The sequence below is a fragment of the Cuculus canorus genome, chromosome 18, assembly GCF_017976375.1.
Source record: "Cuculus canorus isolate bCucCan1 chromosome 18, bCucCan1.pri, whole genome shotgun sequence".
Classification (NCBI taxonomy): Eukaryota; Metazoa; Chordata; class Aves; order Cuculiformes; family Cuculidae; genus Cuculus; species Cuculus canorus.
In genome coordinates, this window is record NC_071418.1 from 12,067,813 (window position 1) to 12,083,550 (window position 15,738).

General features: G+C 44.7%; 1 protein-coding gene across 2 annotated transcripts; it reads left to right on the forward strand.

Moving 5' to 3' along the window:
* Nucleotides 1–5,024: 5,024 nt before the first annotated feature.
* On the forward strand, nucleotides 5,025–15,727 carry LOC104068677 (cytochrome b-245 chaperone 1). 2 transcript variants are annotated; one of them, XM_054083547.1, is made up of 7 exons: nucleotides 5,025–5,128; nucleotides 8,994–9,124; nucleotides 10,264–10,305; nucleotides 11,651–11,724; nucleotides 12,726–12,822; nucleotides 14,043–14,187; nucleotides 14,757–15,727. In XM_054083547.1, exons 2-7 carry the CDS (start codon nucleotides 9,040–9,042, stop codon nucleotides 14,887–14,889), a joined length of 576 nt encoding a protein of 191 aa, XP_053939522.1. In that variant the 5' UTR covers nucleotides 5,025–5,128; nucleotides 8,994–9,039; the 3' UTR covers nucleotides 14,890–15,727. The 2 variants fall into 2 exon arrangements, with proteins under 2 accessions (XP_053939522.1, XP_053939524.1); XM_054083549.1 differs by lacking the exon at nucleotides 5,025–5,128 and adding an exon at nucleotides 8,799–8,911.
* The last annotated feature ends 11 nt before the right edge of the window (nucleotides 15,728–15,738 follow it).

Sequence of the window (15,738 nt, forward strand, 5' to 3'; positions counted from 1 at the left end):
TACTGCCCCCCATTACCTCCCCCCATTACCCCTCCATTTCCCCCCATTACCCTCCTTGGTACTCCTATCATTACCCCCACGTTACCTCCGTTACCTCCCTCCCTGATACCCTCCCCAGTACCCCCTGTTACTGTCCCTGTAGTTGTACCGTATAAAGGTCTTTTTTTTTTTTTCCCCCCAGCTTTTTGTTGTCTGTCAGCCCCCTTTCAGTTTAAACAGCACTGTGGAAGTCACCACATCCACCACCGTTACTGTTTTATTTAACTGGTATGCTGTGCTCTGCAGTTCCCATCACAGATCCATTATCTAACAGGCACTTCAGCCCCCCACGGACTCCTGGGGTCCCCAGGTACCAACTGAGGTGCTTATGCCATGTGTCAGTGTGGTTGTCTTTCTAAACCTCAGGCTGTAACACTTAAACAGAAAGGTTCAGTTCCCGTTGGGCTCCTCTTTTACCGCCATCTGACAGCTGCGCAGAGTTCTTCAGGTATAAAAGGACGTTTTAGAAGAGTGACCACAGAACTCCCAATAAATGTGCGATTTCCCGACTGAACTGCAGCTTCCCTTTGTCAAGAGGCAGGAGAATTTCCTCCTGTTCCACGTGAAGTCGGACGTTTTAATCCTGAGGGGGCTGAGCACACCGGGCATGGCTGTGGGACAACAGGAGGCAGTTCTGGCTGCACAATGGTCACCCAAGAGGAGGACTCTAAATAATGTAACTGTCAGTAAAAGACATCCTCATCCAGAGAAGCAAATGTTTACAGATCTGTCTGTTAAAGCTCTAACAATCAAATTAATCAGCGTTTTCAAGATCACCCCAGAGCAAGAAGCAAAAATAATATTCTTTTTAATTTACAAGTTTCTGGTGAGTTATTATTGAGGGCAAGGAAATCGTAGGTTCCTTACCTTTACCATCATGAAAGCAAACAAACACTTCCTGACTGCCCATTTGAAGAAAAACAAGCTGATACTGCTTGACACATACCCTGTAAAAGCACCGTCAATCCTGGCTGGAGGTAAAAGCTATCATAGCTTCTGTAATTGCTTTCTGTGCTTCTGCTATCTTCATTCAGAACACTTTCTCATTTCATAGCAGCATATTAACGCAAACATTTTAAAAGCACTACAATCTCTCTACAGCAATTCCTCTGCAACTTAGGGACATGCACTTCCTACGGAATAGCTGGAATGCAGCACTAACTGACATCTTGTTTCCTGTTCCTTTGGATGAATATTTTGATACTAAAAAGCTGTGCCAGTCTTGCAGCTTATTCCACAAGGATACAATAGCCAGAGTCGCACTGACAGATATAGCGAGAGCACAGATGAGAGCTATAAATGAAGAATGTGGTGAGATTCACACTTAAAGGCATAGCTAAAATCCTTCTGTTTCATGCTGTGATGATTATGCTTACATTTATTATCCCGACTTGATATAGTGATTCTTCAAAAGACATGACAGTTTGGGATATTTCTGTAACTCTGCACAGATCATATTTAAAATATTTTTTGTTTCTGGCCATATTTCTTTACAGCCACACTGCAGAACAGATAACTACATGAAAATGGAAGTGTGCAGAAACACTGAGGACATCTTAGGGACACCTCTTAAGTGTACCTACTTCATCCACAGCTTAGAAATGTTAGACTGAATTTCAATTTAAGAAATCAAACAAAAAAAAGAGCGAAAACTAAAGAGCATGCGAGGAGTCAATGTTTCAATGCACAGCATAAGATTGGACTTGTATAATCATTAGGTAAGTGATGTCCCATTTATTTTATTGCCAAGAGCATCACTTCCCCCCTGAACATCTGATCAGTTACCGTCAGCACAAGTCCGAGCGAAGAAAGCACCATCCTGTTTTAATCCATCCCTGGGGAAGCCGCTGTTACTGCCTTTGCCTGGCAACACAAAAGCTTCCCTATGTTAGCAGGAAGCAGCGCTGGAGGCTTTTTATGGCCTCTCTTGATGTGTTTGGCCTCCATTGCTACATTTAACATTTATACCTGCACCAAAAGCATTTTCACCAAGAATGAAATAGAACATCACGTATTTCTCTATGGAAATGGTATGCTGCAAATGACCTCAGGAAGGTTTAAAGGCTATTAATCCGTGCTGCAAGGCACTGTAAATGCCTCCTCAAGTTAGTGACAGCATATGCCGCTCAACGGCTGTCAGAAACAGGCAATAGATCTTGGTTACAGCCGCTAAGCCTGTATTCCACGGAATTGGCACTCCCCAGGCTCCATACACGCTGTTCCCATAGAGGTCAGTGGGATGATTTCATTTATAACTGGGATTTACAGCCAATTCAGTCCAGCTGCAAAACTACACTGCTTTGGGGACTGTTTCCAACCAATCAGTTAAAAGCAAGCACACTGAGAATTTTATCCTGGAATGTTAGTAAGATCACATGCTTATTGCACTGCTGGATTTCAAAGTTTAAGACCTCAGGAGAGAAAAAAAAAAAAGTATAATCAACTAGAAAAGAGTACTTAGAAAACAGTCTGATATTAAGAAAAAGGACCAGAAATATAAGTAATGTCAAACTAATACAAAATAAAGGCCAGTTCTGTTATATCTGTGTGTCCTTGTTTTTAGATCCATGACTTACAAGTGAATTTACCGCATAATGCCTTATAAAAATCTATTTCTATATTATCAAGCAATAAGTCTATAGTTGACCACGTATTTCTGAATGTTTCTTCTGGCAAATAATTTTTGATTCCGCAGCAACATGTTTTGGAATTCATGCTGTTCTTTAAGTCCAAGACTGGGCTTTTAAAATGTATTTTTTCATTCTTTTCTATTGCTAGACATAATGCCGCTTACATACCTAAAGTGCTGGTATAAAATCCCCAGGTGATTGCAGAATACATCTTGTAAGAATCATACAGCAACAGCAGAAGCTTACAAGGAAGCCATATTCCAGTTTGGACAAGTGCTTGATTAGTGTGTGTGTGCTACTTCCCATAGTTGAAAGAATTTCTACTTTCATAACTAAATTAAGTCATATCAGGTTATCATAACATGGTCTTTGCAGAACTGGAGACTATATAGTTGCTAATATTTTTGCAGAAGAGTAAGACGGAGCGATACGCTGTGTGGTTTATATTGACTGTAGGGGACAGATGAGTTTCTTACTTATTTCATTCTACTTTAGACACAATTAATCTTTTGTCTAATGTCACTCAAAATAGGTTAATGTTTGGTTTCCGGAGAAACTGGTTGCTTATGAAAGCTGACTGACAACTGCTTATACAAAAAATTCTTCTCAGAAGAGGCAGTCAGCTGCTTGTTTGGGCTAGGAACATGTGATACTTATTACATACTATTTTTCATCCAACTCCAGCAGCTGGTACCTCATGACTTGCAAGCATGCCAATTCATCCGTGCAGTTCCTCATAGCCTTTTCCCTTTAAGACAGTTACACAAAACCTGGTGCTCAGTTTGCATTTTCTACTATTTACAGTTAGTTAAGTCTCTTGGCATTTGTCTTGAGAAGACTTTGTGATGCTGACAGATCACTGACAACCTCACCTCTCACAGCCTCTGTCCACGCAGCACAGATGTGAGGTACCAGACAGCAGCATCTGCCATCCAGAGCTCAGAGGGCAGCAGGGAAGAGGCTCCCCATAACACAGGGGGCTCCCTGTTACAGGAAGGCTCCCCCTTACTGTGATACAAGCAATAGTAACTATTACAAGAAGTGGAAATTTTTAATTTAAGCTAAAGTAGAGTTAAGTTTCATCTACATAATGGTATTTTTTGAAAGCCAGACAAAATGTCCTTCTGAGAGCATGTTTTCTTTCAATCACTGTTTTTCCAGACACTGTTTATTCTTTGGAGATGATGATGCCTTGTGTTCAGTGTGATCTGTCCCAAACAGATGTGTCTTCTTGAATCACCTCTGCTTGCAGCCTTTGCCTATCTTCAAAGGCAAGCTTCATTTTTTGTGACGTTCATAACAACATTAAAATGAGTCCTCGGAAAATAACAGAATATGCATAAGATTTCTGGGAAAATTTATCCACATGCCTATAAGTGGGAAGTAGATTGGTCCCAGCTCCTGCCTAGCCGCACACGATAGATGGGGATCACTTCCCGTGCCGCCCAGACCTGATAAAGGCTGCTCGCTTGCTAAACCTCCAAAACAAGTTTATTAGCCAGCATTTTTGGTATGAACAGGGGTCTCCCCCACCCTCCCGGGCCCCTCAGGCCCTGCTGTGCCCACCACCTCACAGAGAGGGGCTCTAGCAAACCGCCACCAACTGCACCCAGCTTCTCCACATGCCCCGCCTCACCCTGCAGCCTTTCATCCCCTCCTCTGACGACATGTGAGGGTTTTTTTCCTCTTTTATAATGCAGTTTAAGCCATAGAACCTATAGAAACATTTTCTTCCCATTGTTCAGCCTGGAGAAGAGAAGGCTCAGAGGAGATCTTATTGTGACCTTCCAGTACCTGAAAGGGGCCTAGAGGAAAGCTGGGGAGGGGCTGTTTGTAAAGGCTTTTGGGGGTAGGACCAGGGAGAATGGGTATACACCGGAGAGGGGCAGATTTAGACTAGACATTAGGAAGAATTTCTTCACCATAAGAGTGGCGAGACACCGGAACAGGCTGCCCAGGGAAGCTGTGGCTGCCCCATCCCCGGAGGGGTTCCAGGCCAGGTTGGATGGGGCCTTGGGTAGCTTGATTTAGTGGGATGTCCCTGCCCATGGCAGGAGGGTTGGAACTAGATGATCTTTAAGGTCCCTATCAACCCTAACTATACTATGATACTATGATACTATGATGATACTATAAACATTGACCCTCTTATTTGGGATGCACGGACTGTCCTAGCCGCCATCTTAAGTGCGGACACACACCGCCATCTTGGGCGAGGCTCCCCTAGATCTGAGGGCCGGAGGGGCCGGGAGGGGCGGTTTGTTTACCCGCTTCCTTGCCCTCACTCAAAATGGTCGCTGGCGCTTCCTCGTCGTCCTGAGGGCGTGCGGCGCGCTGGCGCTCCCTAGCGGCCGCTCTGCCCGCGCTCTATGGTTCGGGGCGGTGGGACTGCCGGAAGCGGCGGCGCGCGGGCGGGCGGTCCCATTCAAAGAGCAGCCGTGTGGGGGGCGGCCGGGCAGGTACCGGGGGGCGGGGGTGAGAGAGAAGAGGGGATGGCGGGAGAGGGAGGGGATGGGGAAGAGAGGGGAGGGGAGGGGAGGGATGGGATGAGGGAGAGAGGGGAGGGTTGGGATGGGGGAGAGAGGGGAGGGTTGGGGATGGGGAGAGAAGGGATTGGGATGGGGAGAGAGAGAGGGAATAGGAATGGACAGAGAGAGAGGATGGGGAGAGAGAGGAGATGAGGGGGAGAGAGAGAGTGAGGATGTGAAAGTGGGGGTCGAGGAGAGGAGTAGAATGGGGGTGAGAACTGATGGGTTGAGAGTGAGGATGGGGATGGGGAAGTGAGGAGGAGAGCATGGAAGGGATGAGAGGATGAGGGACCAAGGGTGAGTTTGGGGGATGAGGATGTGGATGGGAGGTGAGAGGTGAGTGGAGTGGGGTACTGAGGGTGATTTTGGGGGCTGGGAGGTGAGAGGATGGGGATGGGGGAGTGAGGCTGAGAAGGTGGAGGGGATAGTGGGGTGAGAGGTGGGGAGGCTTGGAGTGAGAGTGAGGGGGTGAGGATGTGGGCTGAGAAGGTGGTAAGCAGTGAGAAGGTGGGGGGGAGTGAGTGTGAGGATGGGGGTTGAACGTGGGAGGGCGAGAGGATGAGGGGCTGAAGGAGCATCCACCCACTGCCAGGGCTGTCAGGGGATGGTGTGGCTGGGGCGAGCTGTCCTGCACCAGCCTCGGGGGGCTGCTGGCCCTGAGTCCCACCGACCCCATTTGGGCTGCCCTCCTACCCTGGGAGTAGGTTGGGGGCTGCTGTGGGTTTCCCTGGCAAAGGGCCTCACTCTCTCGGGGTGGGGAGGACAGTGGGGTTCGTTCTGGTTCTGGCAGCACTGTGGGCCCATTCCCTGGCAGGGTGTTGGGTGAGGGAGGGACTGGTCAGGGACTGGGGGTAAGGAAATAGAGCTGGTGCGTGGCCCTGCCCTGAGAGGCGGCTGTGGTGGAGCTATCAGGGTGCCCGTTTGGGCAGCTTTCATGGCTCACCCCCAGCTGGGAGCATGAAGGAAGGGTGTGGATGTTTCCCTTGGTGCTGGAGATCAATTTAGTGTCAAACTCAACAAATTCAAGCAAAATGAGCAGCCCAGAAATTCCTCCCTCTCTATGTGTAATCGTAAAGTTGTCATAGTAACACTTCTGTGTGCACTTAAAGGCAGGAGGGGAGCCCTCATCGCTCTCTATAGCTCCCTGAAAGGAGGTTGTAACAAGTCACGTGTTGGGTCTCATCTCCCAAGGAACGAGGGCTAGAATGGGAGGAAATGGCCTCAAATTGCACCAGGGGAGGTCTAGACTGGATATTAGGAAAAATTTCTTCAATGGAAGAGTGGGAAAGCATTGGAATAGGCTGCTCAGGGAATTGGTGGAGTCCTCATCATTGGAGGGGTTAAAAAACATGTAGATGTGGTACTTCAGGATGACATGGTTTAGTAAGTGTGGTGGCGTTGGGCTTGATCTTAGAGTTTTGTTTCCAACCTTTATGAGTCTATGTTTTATGACTAATTTTATGAAGTGTGACTTTAAGAAGCTGCTTTGTGGCTTTTAATTCTGAGGCACCGATATTTTGAGGAGCTGCCTGTGATGCAGTTGACTTTGAGTGTCCACCTTTAAGGTGATGCTGGCATTTGCATGGTTTGACTTCACTGAATGAATATGGGGTGGGAGATATGGGAGTTAGCATTGATGGATTGAGAATCATAGAATGGTTTGGGTTGGAAGGGACCTTGAGGATCGTCCAGTTCCTACCCCACTGCCAAGGGCAGGGACATCTCCCACTAGAAGGTAAAATGTACCATTTGACTGGTACATGTGTGAATTCTGTTTCAAGTAGAGTGTGGTGTTTGTGAAATACAGCTGGATTTCTGCAGTGAGCTTTGTCTTTGGTAACTTGTTGGTATTTTTTAGGTTGCAGGCAGGAGGAGGCTTTGTACGTGCAGAAATCTTTTCCGGTATTTGAGAGCAGCTCACAGGAGGCATTTGAAAATTAAAATTTGATACTTGACATCCGGAGGAGCTGGAGTGTGCCTTGTGTGCATAAGTGGTTTTATCTCTTTCAGTTTCAGATTCTCTCAGATGTGATGCTAAGAGATGAAAATCAAAGTTGTATGTGCTTTTTGTTTAACTGAAAAGACATGGCTAGATGTGCTTTATTAAATGGGGAACAAAAAATTCCCGTGTTTTTTTCTTTGTGTATCTAAACTAGCCAGTTGGTGCAGAATTACAGGACTGTTGTGTAGTATCTGAGAACAGCAAGATGCCTAAAGGACTAAAAATTGCGTATTTGTCTTCTGTGAGAACCTGGCTGTGCTCAGGCCTCATGCTCGAGTGTTTTTCACGGTTATTGAAAAACCTGTTGAGTATTGGCATTCTTCTGGAAAACTGTGACCATGGGCATCTGACAGCAGCTTAGGGACTGTGAGAGCAGGGTCAGCTGTTTAATGATTAAAGAACCAAGTCAGTAGAAGGAGTTTGTGTTCATTGTCTTCAACAGTAAATGAGTTGTTTTAATGCTTGTGCAACCCCCAGAATGCTTCATCACAGCAATTAGAACCATAAATACCCTTTTTAGAGATCCCTTTGGAGGAGTCTGCTCAACCCCCCTACCTTAAGTGGGGTGGAGGTAGTTAACACAAAGAGATCTGTGATTATGGCTAATGCACACATTGCTAACACAATGACATACTAGCACATTCTTTCATTTCCTTTTCCTGGTCTTCATAATAATAGCAAGCATCTCTACTGGTTTGTGCAAGAGAAACAGTTTGCGCAAGAGAAGAGGCAAGGAGCCTGTCCTGTCTCTAAGGACAATCCTGAACAGATCAGTTAGGTCTCGCGTCATGGCAGATGAGTCTTTGCACTTGTGCTGGTAGTGTTAGGGTATGGTTGGTTTTTGCACTGGAGCTGACGATCATGCCAAAATTCAAACAATTTAATGCTGTAAACAGTAGCAACTTGCTGAGAAGGCTACTTAAGATTGCCCAGCTCTTACTGTTTTTGATTAGTGTTGTCTTTTTAAGCTCTACTGTTACTTTCTGCCTGGGTTGAAGGCATGGCCTTGTTAGGGAGAGACCCTTATTGGAAACTCCTGACTTTATTCTTGGGCTGGCTTGGAGGATGGGAATGCCGTATATGGCCCCATGTGATGCTGGCATTGCTAGGCTGAGGCTGTAACCCTTGCTGGTCTGTGTTGGGAATGAAGGATCCACAGCATTGCTGTGCATCCCCATTGAGGTTGCCAAGGGAAGTTGTGGCTGCTACATCCCTGAAAGTGTTTAAGGCCAGATTAGACGGGACTTGGGCAGCCTGATCCAGTGTGATGTCCCTGCCCATGGTAGGGGGGTTGGAACTGGATGATCTTTAAGGTCCCTTCCAACTCTAACTATTCTATGATTCATTGTCCCCCTTCCACTACCAGGCTAGTCCATTGTGGTCACCTTTGCAGTCAAATGGAGAAATGCTGTCAAAGAACTTCCCGCTGCCCTTGCTGTTCTCTTTGTGTGGAAAGTGCTGCGTGAATTAGCAACGTCTTTCCAGGTTCTTGTTTATTGCATTTTCTTCTGGAATTTGGTTGTGACAGAAAGGAAGAGACTTTTGCCCCCAAAATGAGAAGTTGTTTGAAGAGTTTGGGTTCCTGTTGTCGTTGTGCAAGTCTCCACGTGACAGTTTTTCCGTGCAGTTTTTTAAGGGTGCATAGTTGCTCTCCTATGAGAAAGGGAATTGTTCTTACCCTAGACAGTTTTTGTAGTCTGAATTAGCACTTGGTAAGTCCTGACAAATACCAGGAAGGGAGAGTGTTGGAGTCAGCAATGATTTGAAGTTCTTACTTATCCTTTTTGCGTCCAGTGAGGTTTCACAAGTCAGACTGGGCTGTTGAGAGCTTCTCCCGAAGATGTACATGCTGGTGGAAAACCGCACGAGTTCCCATCTTCATCTGAAGAGGTCACCTGGCATCCGATCTTGGTCTCTCTGTGCTGGTAAGAGCATAACACTTGGTTTATTTCAGACCTTGCTTTATGGAAAGGGGCTCATAGAATAAATTCCTGAAAGAGCCTCTAGCGAGTCATGCCTGTCTTCCGGGTTTCTCTTTCAAGAAGAGGAATCATCATGCTTTGAAATTCTCCTTCAGCATAGCCACTAGTCTCCTCCCCAGTGTTGTAGTGTCACTGTCAGACTGATTTTTCAGTCTGTCATCTGCAGAACCTCAGAGGCTCAGGGACAGAATGTTAAGGGAGTCCTAAAAGACCAAGAAAAGGAAGTTTATTATATGCCATTTGAAGCTTCTGATGGAGGTGCCTACTGACATTGAAAACCACCTAGGTTTTCAGAAACAGAAAAATCTGCAGCGGAGTGCTGTGGGGATTAGATCTTGTGTGTGGTTGACAATGAGCTCTTAACGGCTCTGGTGTGTGAAATAGGAAGTCGTACAGGATGTTCTGAAAGGCATCTGGTTGCAAACACAGCTGAGTATGCAGGAAATAAAACTGGAGTGGTACTTCTTAGGACCACACTGAGAGAGCTGGTGGGGAACATGTGGCGTATCCTGCTTCCCAGGTGAGTAGATCCCGTCACAGTAACACTACGGCGTTTCCTTTGCTTTCAGTGGTGTTGTCTTGTCAAACTCACAGAGACGAGATCTTTGCAGTTGCAGCACCTCTCTGGGCCAAGAGGCACTTTTCCACTGCTTCCTTCACAACAGGAGAAAGGAGCTGGCAGCTTCTGACACAACTTCATTGCAGGAGTTTTCTTTTGACTCCACAGACCATTTGGAGGGAAAAATAACTCTTGTAGCATTTGTGTTAGCACACTCCAAGCTGTGCTGTGCTTGAGGACGTGTGGCATAATGGTTAGATGGGGAGCCTCTCAGGAGGGCCATCCCCGCATTCTGTCATGACCTGACCTCTCGTTTCTGACCTCAGCCCCAAGTGCTTTCATGTCTTTGCAGAAAGGGGAGGGGGGTTATAACGAATTCAGAGAAAAATAACCAATTCGTTTAATGATCAACATTGCAATCACATTTGTCCCTTTTTTTAAAGTGATCATCTGTTTTTCACCAGGGAATTTTTAGATGATTTGCGCTTCTTGTTTGTCCTAATTCTCTCCCTTCCTCTCCTAGGAATAGCCTCCATAGGTTTGGCTGCTGCTTATTATAGTGCAGGTAATGGCCTATCATTTTATTTTTTTGAAGAATGGTTTGTTTCCTTCTGATCTAGTTTTCATGCTGACTCCTCTCTGCAGCTTCTGTCTGGCCTTACGAAGGCAGTGTAAGTGTAGGAACCTATCATACTTCATGGTGTGGATATTCAAATCCAATAATAATTGTTGCCTTTGTATGACTGACCGTGCTTTAATGCTCTGTTTCCTACTCTTCTTCCCTTTCCATTTGCAAGGGTATTTTTAATAACGATATTTAGTGCTCTGTGGCATTCTGTACTTTCAGTGTGTTTTATAAATCTGATTAGCTGCTCCTCACAGCTCTCCTGGGGAGACACAGAATGATCGTTTGCCACCACAATGAAATTATTACCTTGCCTTTGATGGAAGTGCTGTGTTTCTCTGGAAACTGTTAAATCATCACTGGCAGAGGTTACTCGTAAAACCACCTTTGGACAACTGACAGCTACTGCTGCTTCCCATTCCCCCTACAATAGAGCAGATGGTACCAAATGCCAGATATCCTTCCGTCTATGGAATTTATCCCACAGGCTGTGCTGGAATTCTCTTGCTGCATCCTATTAACATCAAATTTTAGAACTTACTATTTGATGGTAGGAGTTGATCATCTTAGAAGTCTTTTCCAACCTCAAAGATTCTATGATTCTATGAATATACTACCAATATAAGCAATATTTTTATGTTAAGAGCGAGGTCCGGTGAAAGCTGCTTGAGACACCAGCTTTATCAGCCTTTTTTTTTTTCTTAAGACACTGCAACAGAGCTTTCTGTAACGCTACGGAGTACAGCTCTACTCTGCTGTCAGTAAAAGTGTGAGTAAGCAAATTGCTTAGGCTGCTGTATGTGAACATTTCCAGGACATAAAATGCAAATGTTTGTTTGTCAAGAGGCTGCGTGCTTCCCTTTCTGAAGAAACTTATTTGCTTCAGTGAATTTCCCTTGTCCCTTATCCTCGTCCTCTGCAGCACAACTATTTGGTGGCTGAGAGTTTTGTGGATGCCTTTTAAGATGCCTTTGCTTTTAGGGAAGAAAAGGATGTGTAGTGCTGTTACAACCTTGGCAATAACACATGTGCTTATAATTCTGTGTGGTTTGGAGCCCAGTATAGACGGAGTCTTTGAAAAATATGGGAAGTTTCTCTATTTTTATCCAGGGAGAAAGCTGTAAAATAGTTAGCATTACAATTAAAGGCTAAATTGTTGCATTGGATAAACCTTTTTTTCCCTTTTGTTGCCTTTCAAGGGAGCTTGCTGCTTTTAAAACTAACTGTTTGAATACCAGAGAAGGTAAAAACACACCTAAATCTGTGCATTTTTTGTGTTGTTCAGACAGCCTGGCATGGAAGCTCTTCTACATGGCTGGGTGTTTCTTTGTGGCAGCACAGAATCTGGAGCAGTGGGAGGTAAGATGCTGAACTTGAGAACTGAGGTTGTGCTGATTGAGCGGCGGCTGGCAGATGTGGATTCTAGCAGCACACACACTTGCTCTGTCCAAACAGCCAAGTTCTGCTCTTGGCTTTGAGGAAGCCCCTTGGGGCTGCTGTGCTCGGACTGGAATTAGGGCAGTAATTCTTTCACTATACAAGCATGAAAATGTGAAGCTAAAGATAATGGTGTTTTAAAAGGGAGATTTACCCCAAGCTGTTTTGTGGCCTTTTCTTCCTTTTATATAAAAGAAGGATAAAGAATAGCATGTTTGGCTGCTGCATGATGACTTCATACTCGCTGTGCCAGCCAATGACAGAACGACCATTAAGTAGAGTAGCTCTAACCTTCCAGGCTGCTCTGCTGTTTTCCACTGGGAAAAGTGGTATTTGTGAAGCTGTTTTTTGTAGCCTTGTGGATGTTGATTTGTTGGGAGTTGGACTGAGAATAATAACCTGTTATATAAGCTGGTCACTTCATTGACCTGAGCTGTTGTTGGAGCAAGCAGCCTACACATGTGAAACATCCTCTTACCATTGACTGTCTGGTGTGTTTTAAATCCATTGTAAGCCTGGCCCATGTAGCACAGCGCTTCAGTTCTGGTGGAATTGCTGCCTGCTAGTGACGAGTATAACCAGAACTGATGTGCGCTGCACAGTTATGCTGAGAGTAAAGGCGTACCTCAAAAGGGAGAATTACAGAAGCTTCAGGTTGGTGTTCAAATTTCCTTCCAGGCAAAGTATTTATTACATAAAGAATGTGGCAAAAGGGGCAGTGAAACCAGTTTTAATGTCCTTCTGGGGGTATGGTGAAGCCTCTGTTAAAACTGAAAGCAAGATAGCGATTTTCACCATCTAATAATAGAGGGATGTCTCTAAAATAGCTGTGTTTTTCTGTGTTATCAAGATTACTTTTCCATATAACTATTGAATGATGGTGTTTTTAAGAGAATCTTGATGTCTCTTTTTCCCTTCTACAGGAAGCTGTGTTTGATAAGAATAAGGGAACAGTCTGCCTAAAAACATTCAATCTTTACAAGAAAATGCTGACCTTCTCCAAAGGAGGCAATGAACAAGGTGAGAAAGTATCTGTGGTGGGAAATCCGGTGGGCAGAAAGGAGAACTGCATGCATGTCAATTTGATCAGTGCCTCTGGAGTTCTGTACTCAAATTTGTCACATCTGTTTCCAAATCTGTTTTATCCCCAAGCAGCAGATGTAATAACCTGCCTCTTGGGACCCAAATGCCTTTTCACGTTAGGGTGCCGAATGCATCTTGTTAGTTATTTTAATCCAAGGTAACTAGGCTTGCATGTTGCTTTCTGTAATAGTCCTAGCTGTTCCTTTGGAATGGTGATGTGCAGGTTTGTGTTTCCTTTGGCTGGCCTGCTTTGCAGGTGGGACTAGTGGAGAAACTTATATTTTGGATCCAGGAGCTGAGATTTCTCTAATCTGATCTGGTTTTGGGAGCAGTCAGATCTCCAGATACCATATAGAAGCGGGCATGTTATGTCTTGCAGATACATCATACGCTTTTAAAACAGCGTTTTTAGAAGGCTTGGCCTCATGCAGGATCTCGTTTCTTGTGTTGAAGTAATTGAAGTTGAAGCACAGTCTGTGACTCAGTTGGCTCACTGTGGGGCAGGAGGTCCATTGCACACTACAAACCTCTTTGATATGAAGATGTTTTTATTCTGCTTGCTAGTCTAAATCAAACCAACCCTCAATGCGCTTGGAAAACTGACAAAATTTGGAATGTTCTTAAGTTTAATTGGCTTTTTTTAAAAGTTCATTTTGGAGATGGAAGATGAGAGACGTGGAGAGAAGGATGTCTGGAGTTTCAGAGCTTTTCTCTAGGGTATGTTTATATGTTGGGGAGCTGAGCATATCCCTTCCTGAGAGGTTATTTGGTAATACCTGTTTCAAGTACTGGTCACGTGGGGATGCAGAGAGCAGCAGATACTCTGAGCAGTTAAATCATTCCGTATTTGTTCCATCTCAGTAAACTTTACATCTGTTAAGGGGTTTTCAGTACAGAATAGGTAAAAGCTGTCATTAAAGTAAGTGGGAAATGTAAGTAATAACCTAATGGACCCCGGTTCCCAGAAGGCAGGATATCCTATTCTTTGTTTTGCCTGAAAAGCTCCACAGTTGTTTGCTGTTGCAGGACTGCCATGGTTGTGTGGGATCAGCAATGGTACTGGAAAGCAGAGCGTCCTGGTCAGCGAGAGACCAATCATGTGTGGAGCGTTTACAGTAATGCTAACCAACTGCTTTGCTTTCCACCTCTGTTTACAGTAGTGGCTCTGCTGAATGAGATCCGAGATGTAAACGTGGAAGAGGAGACTGTGCGATATTTTGGGAAGGGTTACGTGGTTGTGCTACGATTTGTCACTGGATTTTCCCACCCGCTGACTCAGAGCGCCGTGCTGGGCTGTAGAAGGTGTGGTGGGGGCTGTGGGTGATGAGAATGAGTAAGGGGGGCAAAAATATCTCATGGGTCGGTAGTTGTCAGGTATTGAGACTCAGCTGCATTTTCATACGTGCTGATATGGTCTCGTGTTACTCAGTTTAACTTCTTTAAACCCTTTAATGCTTTCAGTTGCAGACATTTGAGTAACACCATCTCCCGTCAGAGGACCGGTCATATTTGGATATCTAAGATCCCTTTACTGCTGCACACCTTTTCTGCCTTCACTGGCTCAGCTGTGCCGTGGCAAATAAGATTAATGCTTGTTTGCAAATGTGCAGTGTGTCTATCAGTTAATGAGATTTATTTTAAGCATCAATAATGAGTCTTGCAGCAGGAACTGTGGGAAAGGGATTGATTTGTTCTGTTGTAGAAGTAATGGCTTGGCTTGATACACTTTCACGTGTGGGATGCTGTTGGGCACATTGTGCTGTGTATTGACTGGCCCTTCAAGCAGTCATTCTCGGGAATTAGCATGCTTGTTCTTGTCTTGTCGGTACCACAGTTCCACTGACTCTTACATGTTTTTTTCTTTTCCACAGTGATGTGGAAGCAATTGCCAGACTCATTACTATTTTTCTGGAACTGGACAGAGTAGACAGCCAACAAGATCTCTCTCAGAGCAGTGAAACAGAGGCTAGCGATGCAGATGAACCACTGGATAAATACGAATAGTCATTATTAGCTGAAGAAAGCAGAAACTTCGAACATCTGGAAAGTATACTGGTTGTTCTTCAGAAAAAGAAACCCCTCCATTTTGTCCTGGGCATTTCTCTACATGTGCATTTAGAGTGCGAGGAGTCTGTCTTAGGGCTTTTTAAGCCAAACTGCTTCAAGGTCCGCGCTCGCAGGATTGCATTGTAGAGTCCAAAGCGAACTCTGGTTTGTTTGCTCCTTCAGCTTAGTTACTGCATGTGGACGTTGCTGGCGTTTGAATTTTGTCAGCTCATCAAACTTCTCTAGGAACAGTTAATTGTGAACAAATTGGTTTGAAATCTTTCATCACTTTCCCATTGATGAGGTGGAGATACAGATGTAAACTTCCACTTAGCGCAAACATCTGCTGCAGGTACTGTATATGAAACATCGAAAGCTCAGTTTGTGACTTATAACCCAGTGCTCTGAAGTTTTTCTTGAAATGTTAGAAATGACTGCATATACTGCTAAACTGGTTTTATGCAGCTTAATATATGCAATTAGGTGATACAGGTTAGTAGCACTTTTATCTGCTCTACTACTGACTTGCCTTTAGCTAACCAGTCAAAATTAAAGTTGGAGTGACTGTCCTGGAATTGGAAATCTCAGGCTGACCAACTTGTTCCACTGCCTTACTTCTCTTGGACTTACCAAGGAGCTGTAAACAAAAAGTGATTACGTGATCATCTTTGGGATGTTCTAGCTTAATCCTGTTCCAACTTCTGGGCAGAGAAGACAGAATAACCTTTTTCTACACCTCAACATTGACTGTTTTGACTGTGTACTTAGAAAGGAAGAAAAGCACACCTGTTATTTTAGATAGGGAGA

What these genes read in the sequence shown, in the direction of transcription:
- LOC104068677 (XM_054083547.1), top strand. Translation starts at nt 9,040, where the DNA reads ATGTACATGCTGGTGGAAAACCGCACGAGTTCCCATCTTCATCTGAAG. An exon ending in AGAATCTGGAGCAGTGGGAG is followed by an intron (nt 11,725 to 12,725) that starts GTAAGATGCTGA and finishes TCCCTTCTACAG; the next exon opens with GAAGCTGTGTTTGATAAGAA. An exon ending in GCCGTGCTGGGCTGTAGAAG is followed by an intron (nt 14,188 to 14,756) that starts GTGTGGTGGGGG and finishes TCTTTTCCACAG; the next exon opens with TGATGTGGAAGCAATTGCCA.